General features: G+C 39.3%; 1 protein-coding gene and 1 long non-coding RNA gene across 2 annotated transcripts in view; one reads left to right on the top strand and one right to left on the bottom strand.

The window, feature by feature from the left end:
• The window catches only part of ENPEP (glutamyl aminopeptidase), an 86,558-nt gene that overhangs the window by 34,661 nt on the left and 39,127 nt on the right, over positions 1 to 12,770 (top strand). The window contains exons 7-10 of the mRNA XM_029941934.1: positions 1,836 to 1,970; positions 3,812 to 3,877; positions 9,747 to 9,812; positions 9,941 to 10,092. Of these exons, the coding sequence (XP_029797794.1) occupies positions 1,836 to 1,970; positions 3,812 to 3,877; positions 9,747 to 9,812; positions 9,941 to 10,092 (419 nt within the window). The remainder of the gene's footprint in view (positions 1 to 1,835; positions 1,971 to 3,811; positions 3,878 to 9,746; positions 9,813 to 9,940; positions 10,093 to 12,770) is intronic.
• Positions 5,118 to 7,627, bottom strand: LOC115294206. The gene is made up of 2 exons (XR_003909766.1): positions 7,501 to 7,627; positions 5,118 to 5,418 (listed from the first exon to the last, which is right to left on the bottom strand). It is a non-coding gene; the product is annotated as an uncharacterized LOC115294206 (long non-coding RNA).

Below are 12,770 nucleotides of genomic sequence, written 5' to 3'. Positions count from 1 at the left end.
TTCCCTGGGGGACAACATCTCCACTAGTTGAGAACCACTCAAATATGTTGAAAATTGTTGGTTTTGCAATTTTCTGAAATTAAACTATATAAACAAAAAAATACATTGTCCTCTATTTTCTATAAAGTAACCTGATGCCATACTTATATCAAGATATTGCAAGACGTTATAAGATTTTAAATTGTTGAACTATACACACACATATGTATATGACATTTTAATATTCCAATTCAGTATTTCAAAATACCAATTAAATTCAGAAGAATTTAGTATGCAGTTCTTAAGTGAAACTTAATCACATGGTCCAACTCATTCATTCATTCACCACCATTCATTCATTATTAAGTTCATTCATTTATTTTGAGAGAGAGAGAGAGAATGAGAAAACATGAGCAAGGGAAGGGCAGAGAGAGAGGGAGAGAGAGTGAATCCTAAGCAGGCTTCGCACTGTCGGCTCGGAGCATGGAGGTGGGGCTCAAGGTCATGACCTGAGCCGAAACCAAGAATCAGACGCTTAACTGACTGAGCTACCCAAGTGCCCCCATCCATTCATTCTTTATCCATTCATTCAGTCTTCTGTGTTCAGTGACACTACAGAGAATCCAGAACTGACTAAAACTGACTAAAACTTCTTGCCCTCAAGGAGTTCCCAGTTAAGGGTATGGTGGGCAGAAGGGACAGATAAATAAAAAGACAGAAGGTAAGAGAGCCTGATAAGTACCACGATAGTAGAGCTCTGCTTCACAGGTGAAAACTCTGATGCCGAGGAAGGGAATACAGCTTTCCAATCTCAACATAGACAGTTGGTAGCACAACCAGGACTAGATTCTGTCAAATTTCCTGTCACTGAGACCTGAATTCTTTCCACACCTAAAAGGTGTTCAAAGTTTTAAATCCAGGTCAAATGTACCTTGATTGGCTGTTATCACTTGACAATAGTACCTTGCCTATTATAAATGGAAATCGCAAAATTGGAAAATGTAAATATGATATGCTCCTCTATGAGGGATATATTTAACAAAGTAAGACCAGTAAAGCTTTTGATTTTTTTTTTAGTAATGATTTAACAGAATGAGATTTCAGAATCTAATTGATTATGACTCAAAATAATAATAGCAGCTCGGTGTTGGGTTTCACTCCAGCAGGGACTATGCCAAATGCTTGCCTTGCATTATCTCATTGAATTCTCTAACAATTCCCATTATCCCTATTCGATGGGTGTGGGAACTTGCTACCTACAGATCTAGAAAAATGGAAAAAATGAGTTATGAGTCATGGAAGTAGATGGCTAGACGTCTCAACCCTGTATTTTGCTGAGAAAACATAGGATTGGAATGGGAAGATGAACTATGGCAAAAACTAATATTTTCTTTCATTAATTATGAGTCATCTAAATTCTAATGATTAGTTGACCAAAAAAAAAAAAATCCAAACATCAAGTTTTGGCAGATCAACATGTATCCTCACTTAATTCTGAGAACAAGTCTGTGAGGTGCTAGCATGCCCGTTGCGCAAGTATGGAAGTAGGGCTTGAAAAGTTTGGCGCGTGTCCCAAAGTCACACAGAAGTGGCAGAAACCGAATTCACAGATGCTTGTGTCTTCTTGGCCTGTCACGTATGGGTGAAGCCAAAAGAATTATAATAGAAGAGAATGGAACCCATGCAGATCAATAGTGTAACAGGTGATTCATTTTGGACACCTAACACTTGCCGTAAGTAATTTGAGCGATTCATATTTATTTCGTCCCAGTTTTATATAAATGATATTTTGAAATACGGACCGGTAAAAAGGAAGTACTGTTACTGTATTTCTTTGGTTCATTGTGTCATTCCAGAGAGAGCAGATGTTACTAGAAGATGTGTTACCCGTACAAGAGGATGACTCCTTAATGTCTTCGCACCCGATTGTTGTCACGGTGACAACTCCTGCTGAAATAACATCTGTCTTTGACGGGATATCCTATAGCAAGGTGGGGAAAACAGGACGTGGTTGCAAGCATCTTCCCGTGTGGTGACTCTTAGTAGACGCCTAAACATGGTGAGGATGGTGAGACTATGCTCCCGGGCTTTCGGAAACAGCGTGGAACTTATTCTAGATGCTGAATATTTAGAGTTTGTACTTTTCAGTCAAATCAGTCGATGCTGGTCATTGTCACAAGATTTTGAATAAGGGTTTTAAAGATTTCTCCCTTCACTTTTGTTTAAAACCTCTCTCATTCTTACGGAACATATACACTTTAACCTTCAAATTTAAAATTCTTCTATTGGATCTGTTAAAAGACAGTAAATCTTTTTCTGCTATGTGGTCTTTGGAAAATGCCATATATGAGGACATCTTTTCTTTCTCTTTCATTCTTTCTTTCTTTCTTTCCTTTTTTTTGGGGGGGGGGGACACATCTTTTCTGTAGAATCCTTTAATGCTTCCAGTAAGAACGGAAACCCAACTCAGTTGGAAGGAATTCCTCTTATCCATTTTTATACAAGATATGTAGATGAATTTATTAGCATGTTGTAGATGGGGCGTTTTGATCCATGAAATTTTTTGCAAAGCTACTGAAGATCTGCAGTGACCCATTTTCTCCCACAGCATTTCCTTCCTACATCTCCTCCTCCAAATATACTCACACCTGCATGCAGCATAATTTAGTTATTTCCCTTTTGCTGCTCATGGTCTACCCACTATGCTAAGTTGCACAGAAGCCACTGGAAATGAATACATGTTGTTATTCTGGATAATACCTAGTTTTATTTAAATCAAAATATTATAATTATTAAAAGGAATGCTAGATAAAATGACTTAAGTGAGAAAAGCCTTCTAGAGACTACTATTTCAAATTTATAGTATCATATTTTTGGCTTTCCCTGTCATTCCCAGGCTTTTTAGGCTTCTTGTCTCATTTTTCTTTCATACTGCTAATGATTCTTTCATATTTCTTTTAAAATGAACAATTTCTGGTCCAGTAACAGTATATTCTAATAACTCACATGGAGATGTTTATATTTTATTAAATCAATTTCTTTCTGAGTCCTAGATATTCTATGGGTTTAAGACACTAGGTCAGAAATAAATAAATGTTCTAGACCTTTAGTCTTCTAGGTGCAAAAATAATTTATACTTAATAAATTGCAGTCAAAGTCAAAATTACTAACTTAGATGGAGAGTGGCACATGTTTTTCCAGCAAGTTACTTGAAAATAGATTTAAAAATTTATAAATAGTGAATTTTAGTGTTAACCTTATAACATATGCAAAGAAAGTAAAGAGCAGAGGTATTCATTAGATTCTTCAGACAAAACCAAATGAAATTACGTTTGTAGAGGATTTTATGCCTAAATGATATGTCTATATTAAACTGTTTGACCAGATAATTCCTCAACTATCTATTTCCACTAAATGTAGTATTTTTAAAGTATTGAAATATATTTAAGAAGTAGCCAGAATTTTATCATGGAATCACTTTCCTTATTCACCGAAAAATAAGGGTTTTCTAAGTCTTTCTAAAGGTTCTCTTTCATTAGAAAAGCTCCATCTGCTGGTTCATTTGGCAAAGTGCAGTAATTACTTAAACCCCAAGTCTCTGAAATGATGGCCACTTTATCAACTTCTCTTTACCTTTTGGTTATTTCAGAAGCCTAGATATAGGGGGTGTGCCAAATGCCATTTTTATCTTAAAACCATAGAGCTACATCCAAGTAATTTAGCGGAGTCACACTGAAGAAATAATCTCACACATATTATCATAAAATACTAGTCACAATAGCGATCACTGGTATCCTCTACTAGTTCGATTTGTCATTCTTTTCCACCATAGGGCGCTTCCATTCTGAGAATGCTTGAAGACTGGATAACACCAGAGAAGTTTCAAAAAGGATGCCAGGTATGATTTACTACTTTTAATGGTGTTAAGTGTAAGCTACGTTGCTTCGTGGCTGATAAATGTCAGTACATGACTAAGGGAGGACAACTCCAGTTTACTTTGTCCTCTCCTTACTCAGGGGTAGATTAAATAGCAAAACATAAAGTTCACATCCAGTGGCTACACTGTGTCTCTAATTACCATTTAGCAGAAATTTCATGGAGAAGTTACTTGGAGTCCTTAGTTATTTTTTGATCTCCTTTACATGTGTATTAGCTCAGGCTGCCATAATAAATACATCGAGTGGGTGGTTTAAACAACAAAAATTTTATTTTCTCACCATTCTGGGAGCTGAGAAGTCTCTGACCAAGGCTTGTAGAGAGGGCTCTCTGCCTGGCTTGCAGATGGCTGCCTTTCTCTGTGTCCTCACACGGCCGACGGAGACAGCTCTCTGGTGCCTCTTATCCTAAGGACACTTATCCCATCGTGAGGGTCCCACCTCACGACTTCCTCTAAACCTAAATGCTTTCCAAAGGCATCATCTGCAAACACAATCTCGTTAGAGATTAGAGCTTCAATGTATGAATTTTGGGGTATGCAATTCAGTCCACAGCCATGTGACATAAAGATTGAGATGTATCTATAAAGGTCTTCCTTTAGGGTTCCTACAAGCACTTTTTCCTTATTATTGGACTTAAAAATGGCAAATATATACATTCAAGGCATGTGTGGAGTCAAGGAATAAAGAGGACCCGCTTCCTTTTGGAAACAGAAATGATAATAAATTTTCAAAAGCATTTCACACATCTTTTTGGTTTTTCTAGCAAAGCCGAAGCCAAGTCTCTCAGGGTTTTACGTTATCACTGCTGCTCCCCTCAGTCCCTGAAAGTGTCCTGTCTGCAGGCTGGCCCCACTGTGGCTGAGAGACGGAATTGTCTTCCTGCTTCTTCCCTTTCTGCTCCATCCTCCCTTCTGTGGGGTCCCGGGTGGCTGGGTGGTGCTGGCTGCCAGTCCCGAACACAGGAAACGGGTCAGAGCAGCACCCTGTCAGCTTTCTCAAAGATCACCCGTACTCCTTTTGGATGTGGTTACCCAGGACAACGCCCGCCCACCATTCCTTCAGCCCTCACCCCCACCAAGCTTTCTTATGTGGCATCTAGCACTCTCTAGGCTACCCCAAAAAGAAAAGTCCATTTCTTCCCAATGATGAAATTCCTAGGTGACTATTTATGTAAGAAGTAAGTCCAAGACTTAGGAAATATTCAGGGAGTACATCAACACATTTTACTCCTTTTGTCCATCAATACAATATTCTGTGTGGACGCTGCAAGAAAGGGAGGAGCCACGTGCTTGTTCTTATGCGTACATCAGAACACCTGGTGACTTTTCCATCTGCTTCAAACTCACATTTCATCATATCTTCTCTTGCTCTGAGCACTTTCAGTGGGGACGTCTGTCTTCTACATCTTTGCATATACTCCAGTCCCTAGTAGATTGCATTATACATGATGGGCAATCCAAATAAGGCTTCTGAAATGAATGAATGGTCTATAATAAATGACCTAGAAAAAAAAGACAATTCATTTTGGAAAAATTAAGTTAAAATTCCATTTGCATAGTTTCATTCTGAATTAAACTGGTGGATAATACATTCTTGGAATCTTCAAAGCTGACTTCAAATAAAATTATTTTTCTAGTAACTCCTAGAGATGTACTAGGAGTCTTTAAAAGTGAATAGCTATTCTAATAATTCAGAAATACTCTCACATTTCCTTTAGCCTGGTATCTGTGGTGTAATTAATTAAAAATCCAATCGTATCTAAAACTAATATTTCTCAAGTGAAATCTGTCTTCCTCCATCCTGTGACTACAGATGGAGCTAGAAAATGAACCAGGATGAATAGATATTGAGTTTTTCATGCCAACATAGTGCTGTGGAGCAAATTAACACACACAACCCCCCACTACTCACTAAAATATTCACTTTCCTCCTACAATCTTCAAACTCCAGCTAATATCTGAAAATAGTATCTGATCAGTATAGACTACACTCAATAAGCTCCCAAGCTGATTGGAACATTCTTTCACTTCATTCAAGTATCTGAATAGCATCTTTACTTAAATCAGCATCCCTCTCTGACTGCTGCCCCTAAATTCCACAATCCGTGATATTGTTCAAGATCCTTCCATGGCAAATACTAACTTTCTGCCCAAAGTGACTCTTCATTAGCTAACCTGGTGTGGCACTGAATCTGGGAATGGCCAGCTGTCTGTTTTCTTTCAAGCTCATCACCTTCCCCCAAACCCCATCTCCGACATCAAGGTAGGTAGTCGTGAAGGAGAATAAGATCAAAACCATCACCTGGAAAATCGTTAAAGCTGTGTGTGTGCATAAGAAATGATAATAGATGGGGCACCGGGGTGGCTCAGTCATTTAAGCATCTGACTTCCGTTCAGGTCATGATCTCATGGCTGGTGGGTTCGAGCCCCTCCTACACTGCCCCCCCTCCCCCCGGTGCTGACAGCTCCGAGCCTGCTTTAGATTCTGTGTCTCCCTTCCTCTCTCTCTCTGCCCCTCCCCTGCTCACACTCTGTGGCTTCAAATAAATAAATATTTAAAAATGTTTTAAAGAAATGATAATAGATAATGAGGCATTTGTAAAAGTATATGGTCATGAAATCAAGCTGAAAAATATATCTATGCTTTCTTTTCCTCCCAATATAAGATGTATCCCTGATGGGACAGCAATTGCTCAGCTGCAACGTGTCCTTTTCCTTCCTGGGATACAGTGTTCTTTTCCTTTCGTGCTTACCTCACCAAGCCCAACTGATCAGGGGCTTGTATGGGGGATGGAGGTCACCATGAAATTTTGAGTGGATGACTGCAGTGTGACTGTTCAAGGTGAAGAAAGAAATTTCTTAATATAGAGTATTCAGCAAAAGTAGTAATCTAGACAAGATAAAATTGATGTCTTTTTTTGAGAGAGAGAGAGGGAGGGAGAGAGAAAGAGTGAGAGAGCATGCATCAAGCGGGGGAGGGGCAGAAGGAGAGGGAGAGAGAAAATCTTAAGCGTCCACATTCAGCAGGGAGCTTCAGAGGGGGCTCAATCTCATGAGGAGGAGATCCTGACCTGAGCCAAAATCAAAAGTTGGACACTTAACTGACTGAGCCACCCAGGCACCTCAAAATTGATGTCTTTTAATATATTGTTTATATAAACGCGCATGTGGCCTATAGTTCAAGAGAAGCAAGAGACTGCAGTTTAAAAAGCAGTAACAGTAACAACACCAAAGACAGAAACCTCCTAAACTGGTTCAGGATTCAGAATTCTTTCGCGGTTACCTCACGAAAATCTCATCACCTCTCTAGGCACCAGTTTCCTTCACCCTCCAAGATGTCAGTTGTATTAAATAATATTTAATGTCCCTTGTAGTTCCAAGATTGCACATTTCTAAGCTCAAATCATTGTGAATATACAAATAAATTCCTCTGAATTAATTTTAAAAAAGCTACTACTCACTAGAAGTTGTCACTAACAGGTAGCTATGGTTATAATTAGTTACTACTATTCTAAGTATCCAGTTATTTTGTTCAGAATGAATGATTTGTGCAAAGCTCTGGAACAAATGCTTAAAACTGATACCGAGTGAGTGGCTTTCATTTCTTCTCCCTTCCTTCGCCTGCCCTCCAGTGGCAGTGCTGAGCAGCGAACTAATCAAAAGGACAAAAACAAAGGCAGCTTTCCAAACTGGTCTCAACCCTAGTCCAGGCTTCTGGGAGCAGTGCTACTAATATTGTTTTATCTCCTTGTGCCTGAAATGAGAGGAATTTAGAAGATAATGTGAGTTAGGTACAGTACCTCCTGAAAATCAGAGTCAATTAGAGTGAAAATGTCATGTGCAAAGTCAACCACTTGTTATTCTTCGAAGGCTCAAGGGACACTTAAGAAACTGATGTCCTTGTTTTATTTTATTTTATTTTTATTATTATTTTTTATTTTTGGAAAGAGAGTGAGTGTAAGCAGGGGAGGGGCAGAGGGAGAGGGAGAGAGAGAGAGAATCCCAAGCAGGCTCTGCACCCAGCACAGAGTCCAATGCGGGTCTCCATTGCACGACCCTGGGATCATGACCTGAGCCAAAATCAAGAGTCAGATGCTCAGCTGACTGAGCCGCCCAGGCGCCCCAAGGATGTCCATATTTTATTTGAGACAATTCCTGACAGCAACAGAGGCGTAATACAGCAGGAATGTTGGAGGGGGTCCTGGAGAAGCACTAGTGACACCCAATTATGAGACTAGGAGAAAAGTGGGGATTTTCTTTAGGGACCTACCACATTGGATCTAAAAACTCAGACATAGAGAGATTTTGTGAACAGAATTGCTAAAGGGGAGGGCTTTCTTGTTTAAAAAAAAAACCACATATTTTAAAGCTATTTGAAGAGTAAAGACATTCTTTAAAGTGAATAATTTCCCCAGTTTATCTGTGATCAGGATCATCATTATCATTCTTACTATTGGAAAGGTTGTATATCCATTTCTTTAAAGTAGGGGTCTATTGGGGCCCCTGGGTGGCTCAGTCGGTTAAGCATCTATCTGACTTTGGCTCAGGTTGTGATGTCGCAGTTCATGAGTTTGAGCCCTGCATTGGGCTCTGTGCTGTCAACTCAGAGCCTGGAGCTGCTTCGGATTCTGTGTCTCCTCCTCTGTGCCCCTCCCCTGCTCATGCTCTGTCTCTCTCTCAATAAATAAATGTTAAAAAATTTTAAATTGCACAGTGGTGCAATTTGAAACCTCAAAGCAGGGGTCTACCAACAGCTACTTGCCGGCCAAATCTGGCCCCCCACTCACTTTTCTAAGGTCTGCAAACAAAATCATTTCTACAACTTTGAATTGTTGAAAAATCACAAGAAGGACAGTATTTCATGTCATGTGAAAGTTACATGAAATTCAAATATCAGAGTGCAGAGACAATGTTTTATTGGTTATTCATTTACATATTATCTCCGGATGCTTTTGTGCTGCCGAGGCAGAGTGGAGTAGTTGTGACAGGCACTGTCGAGCCACCAAACTTAAAATCTTTTACTATATAGCTTTTTACAAAAAAAAAAAAAAAAAGTTTGCCGAGCCCTGGCTTAGAGACAGACTCACCTGTTTTATCTTTGCACATCGCCCCAAGCACTCATGTGTGATGGGGTCACCTAGTGTCCGAGATGAGACAACATCACTGTAAGTGAAGGTAGGGGATGTAGCCAATAGTGAGGCTAACAGCTCTAAGTGAAGATCATTGGATTATGGATCTCTCTTCATACTGGATCACAAGTGCTATGGACTGTTAACCGTCTGCTGAACACTTGACTGCCCTTAAGTATCTCATATTTCTTGTCCTGAAAAAATTAAGCATTTCCTCTCCTGTGCATAAGCCCATTAGACTATTAAAAAAAAAAGAACAAGGCACGGGCTCCTGGGCGGCTCAGTCAGTTGAGCATCTGCCTTTGGATCTCAGCTCAGGTCATGATCTCACAGTCATGGGATCAAGCCCTGCATTGGGCTCCACACTCAGGGTTGAGCCTAGTAAGATTCTCTCTCTTTCACTCTCTCCTTCTGCTCCTCTCCCCTGCTTGCATGCACTCTCTCTCAACTTAAAAATTAAAAAATTAAAAAAGCTACATCATTGATAAGGAAAAATATTCCTCGTGCTTTACAAATAAATTATTTGACGTTTTTATAAGTTACAAAATGTTTTGCTTGCAGTGTCTCATTCGATTTTTATTGCAGGTACACTTGCCATATTATACATTAGGGTGAAGTATATTGACGGATTCAGCTCATGTGGTGGAAGTATGAGAAAAGCATACATTGATTTCTAAAATCCTTGTTATCTTTCAATACAGATATACTTGGAAAAATACAAATTTAAGAATGCAAAAACTGAAGATTTTTGGAGAGCCCTTGAGCAGGTAAGGAGTATATCCCCAAGTATTTCTTTGATTAACATATGATTTATCAATCATTTCTTCATCTAATTAGTCTATTTTTCTATTTCCCCTAATTTGTTAATTATTCCTCATTTTCTTTTAAATATCAGGCAAGTAATTTACCAGTGAAAGAAGCAATGGATACATGGACCAAACAAATGGGTTATCCTGTACTTAATGTGAAAGATATGAGGAACATCACACAGAAACGCTTTCTGTTGGACTCAAGAGCAAATTCTTCTGAGCCACATTCAGCTCTTGGGTAAGGATCTAAAATGCATTTGAAGGAAAAAGCAGAAATTAGATGGAAATACTGGCCATTTGCTTAGATCTTACTCTCCAGTACATGATTGATTGGTAATAATATAAAAGCACAATGTCTTTAGGGAAGCAAAAGCATTCAAACATGGGTCCATGGTCTCCGGGTTCAAGATGGTGAACTGAGACGTGCATCCAAGGACTGTTCTTCCCAGAAACCACTGAATAAAGGAATAGAAGTGCTAAAAGAAACAAACTCATAAAAGAAAGAGGAGGGGCTATATAGATTCTAGAAGAAAAGCCAGAAGGAGAAATAGTGATAGAAAACAAACTGAGGAAGAGGAAGCCAGATAAAAGGGACTTGCTGTAGAGGTGGAACATCTTCCCTCTCCCTGGATCGCCTCGGGGCTGACTGTCAGCATGAGGAGTGGAGCCCAGGAGTGAGCAGTGAGGCTGAAACCAGGACAATTAATTTGAAGTCTAGACTCAGGACAATTGTGCCAGTCAGACACACCCCCGTTCCACTTTCCCTTCGTTTACTGACATCCTTTCCTCTGTTCAGAGCTCTTACACTCTGCCAGAAGTCTGGCAATGACTCAAGGGAAAAATCCAAAGGCTCTTCCCTCCCTCCCCCCACCCCCACAAAATAAATGCACTGAAACAGTGGAGGAGAGCTAAGGATCTCCATTTGGTGAGGATGCCCAGAGTACCGCTTTCTTCCATACGGCATTTGTAGGAGGATGGGCCGGAGCTGCTGGATCCCCTCACACATGCTCAGAGCCCCCAGGCAGACTTCTGTTCAGAGGGAAAGTCTGTTTAAAAAATACACCTCCCCTCTCAGCTGCAGAAGGATTACATACAAGATACCAAGAATAATTCATCTAGTCCTTCTTTTTGAAATTCGAATGGACAATTAAGATCACAAGACACATAAAAAAAATCTAAAAGCATAAAAGGTTGAACAAACAAAAAACCTGTCTCTGTAAGAACATAATTGAGGAAATAGAAAATAAATTTATGAGATACGTTCAGAGATCAAAGCAGCCATTAATGCTCATTAAGTCAGAGTATCTTTGAAAAAACAAACAGAATATAGAATTGCTCTGAAAGATTAAATTTTTGGTTGTCAAAGAGTTAATAGGCCAAGTTGCAATAAATTTGGGGAATTCTCTAAAATGATAGGGCAAACACAGAGAACTGATAAATATGAAAGAGAAGACAAATATGGAATGTCCAGCATCCAACTAGTAGATGTCTATCAAAAAAGAAAACAGAGAGGGGTGCTTGGGTGGCTCAGTTGGTTAAGCATCCGACTTCAGCTCAGGTCTTCATCTTGAAGCTCGTGAGTTCAAGCCCCGCATCAGGTTCTGTGCTGACAGCTCAGAGTCTGAAGTCTGCTTCTGATTCTGTCTCCCTCTCTCTCTGTCCCTCCCCTACTTGTGTTCTATCTCTCTAATGTGAATAAATGTTTTAAAAAATATTTTAAAAAAACAAGGAAACTTGAGGGGCAAATTATATGAAAGAAATAATAAAGGACACAAGGATTCTGACTCCATTGAGTTCACAGTACCTACCTAGATTCTCATGAAATCCCAGAAAACGAAGGCACATGAGTTAGAGTGGCATTAGACTTCTACACAGCAACCTTGAATGCAAGAAGAAAACGGAGCAATCATCTACAGGGGTTGCAGCAAAAAATATCTTCAGCCTCTAATTCTCTACCCAAACTAAACCAAATGCAAATGCACAGAAAAGACATTTTCAGACTTGCAGCTCCAGAAAATGCTTTTGACACAGCACTTCTTGGAAAGTTACTAAGGCTACACCTGGGTCCAGAGGGCCCAGGCTCATTTTACGTGTTCCTTACTCTGGGTCTAGACACAGCAATTCTTCAAGGAGCCTGACTCCTTCTAGTGGGAAATGGTATAGCAAGATCTCGATTTGGGCACTAGAGGTGCTCATTACCACTGAACAAAATTAAGGGGTTCTTTTTTAAATATAAAATACGTCATGAGTTCATCTTGATGTAGCCAATTACATTCATAATTCGGGGTTGTTCTAAACCTCTTATGTCTTACATCTGTGCTTTCTTTATCCCAGGCCAAGAAACTTGGCTCTAAATAATACTGTAAATGGCAAAATGAAATACTATATAATTACTAATTTTCCTTATCCCACAATACACGCCCAAAAGTCTTAGAATAACAATGTCAACATGCTCATCTGACAATATAATTACAACAAAAAAGTATTAGCTTTCTACAGTTCCTTTTATTCTTAATATGTACTTTAAAACAACGTACAATATACTGTTTTAGAGTCATTTTAATATTTTGTCTATGTGTAGTGATTTTACCAACTATATACACACCAATATTCATTTGTTTCGTTATATGCTTGGCTTTTGAGAAATTGAACTTTAAAAACCATTTGCATTTTATGCTTATGTAAGTAATTTGTATGACACCAAAGTCAAATGTACTAAACAAGTTATATTCAAAGAAGTCTGTGCTGTTTCAAGACAAAAAGCACCAGGCTAACGCAGTGCCCCACCGCTGTCGTCTCTTGGAGGCCAACACTTCCAAAGTGCTCTGGTTTAGTGTATGTGTTAGCATCCTTCTTTGTTTAGAAGAAATGGTATATTATATACCGTTTTCCATACTGACAGGGGAGGAAGGAGAC

Source organism: Suricata suricatta, chromosome 1 (assembly GCF_006229205.1).
Source record: "Suricata suricatta isolate VVHF042 chromosome 1, meerkat_22Aug2017_6uvM2_HiC, whole genome shotgun sequence".
In the NCBI taxonomy this organism is placed as follows: Eukaryota; Metazoa; Chordata; class Mammalia; order Carnivora; family Herpestidae; genus Suricata; species Suricata suricatta.
Note: the sequence above shows the minus strand (reverse complement) of the source record. Positions and strands in the feature narration are given on the sequence as shown.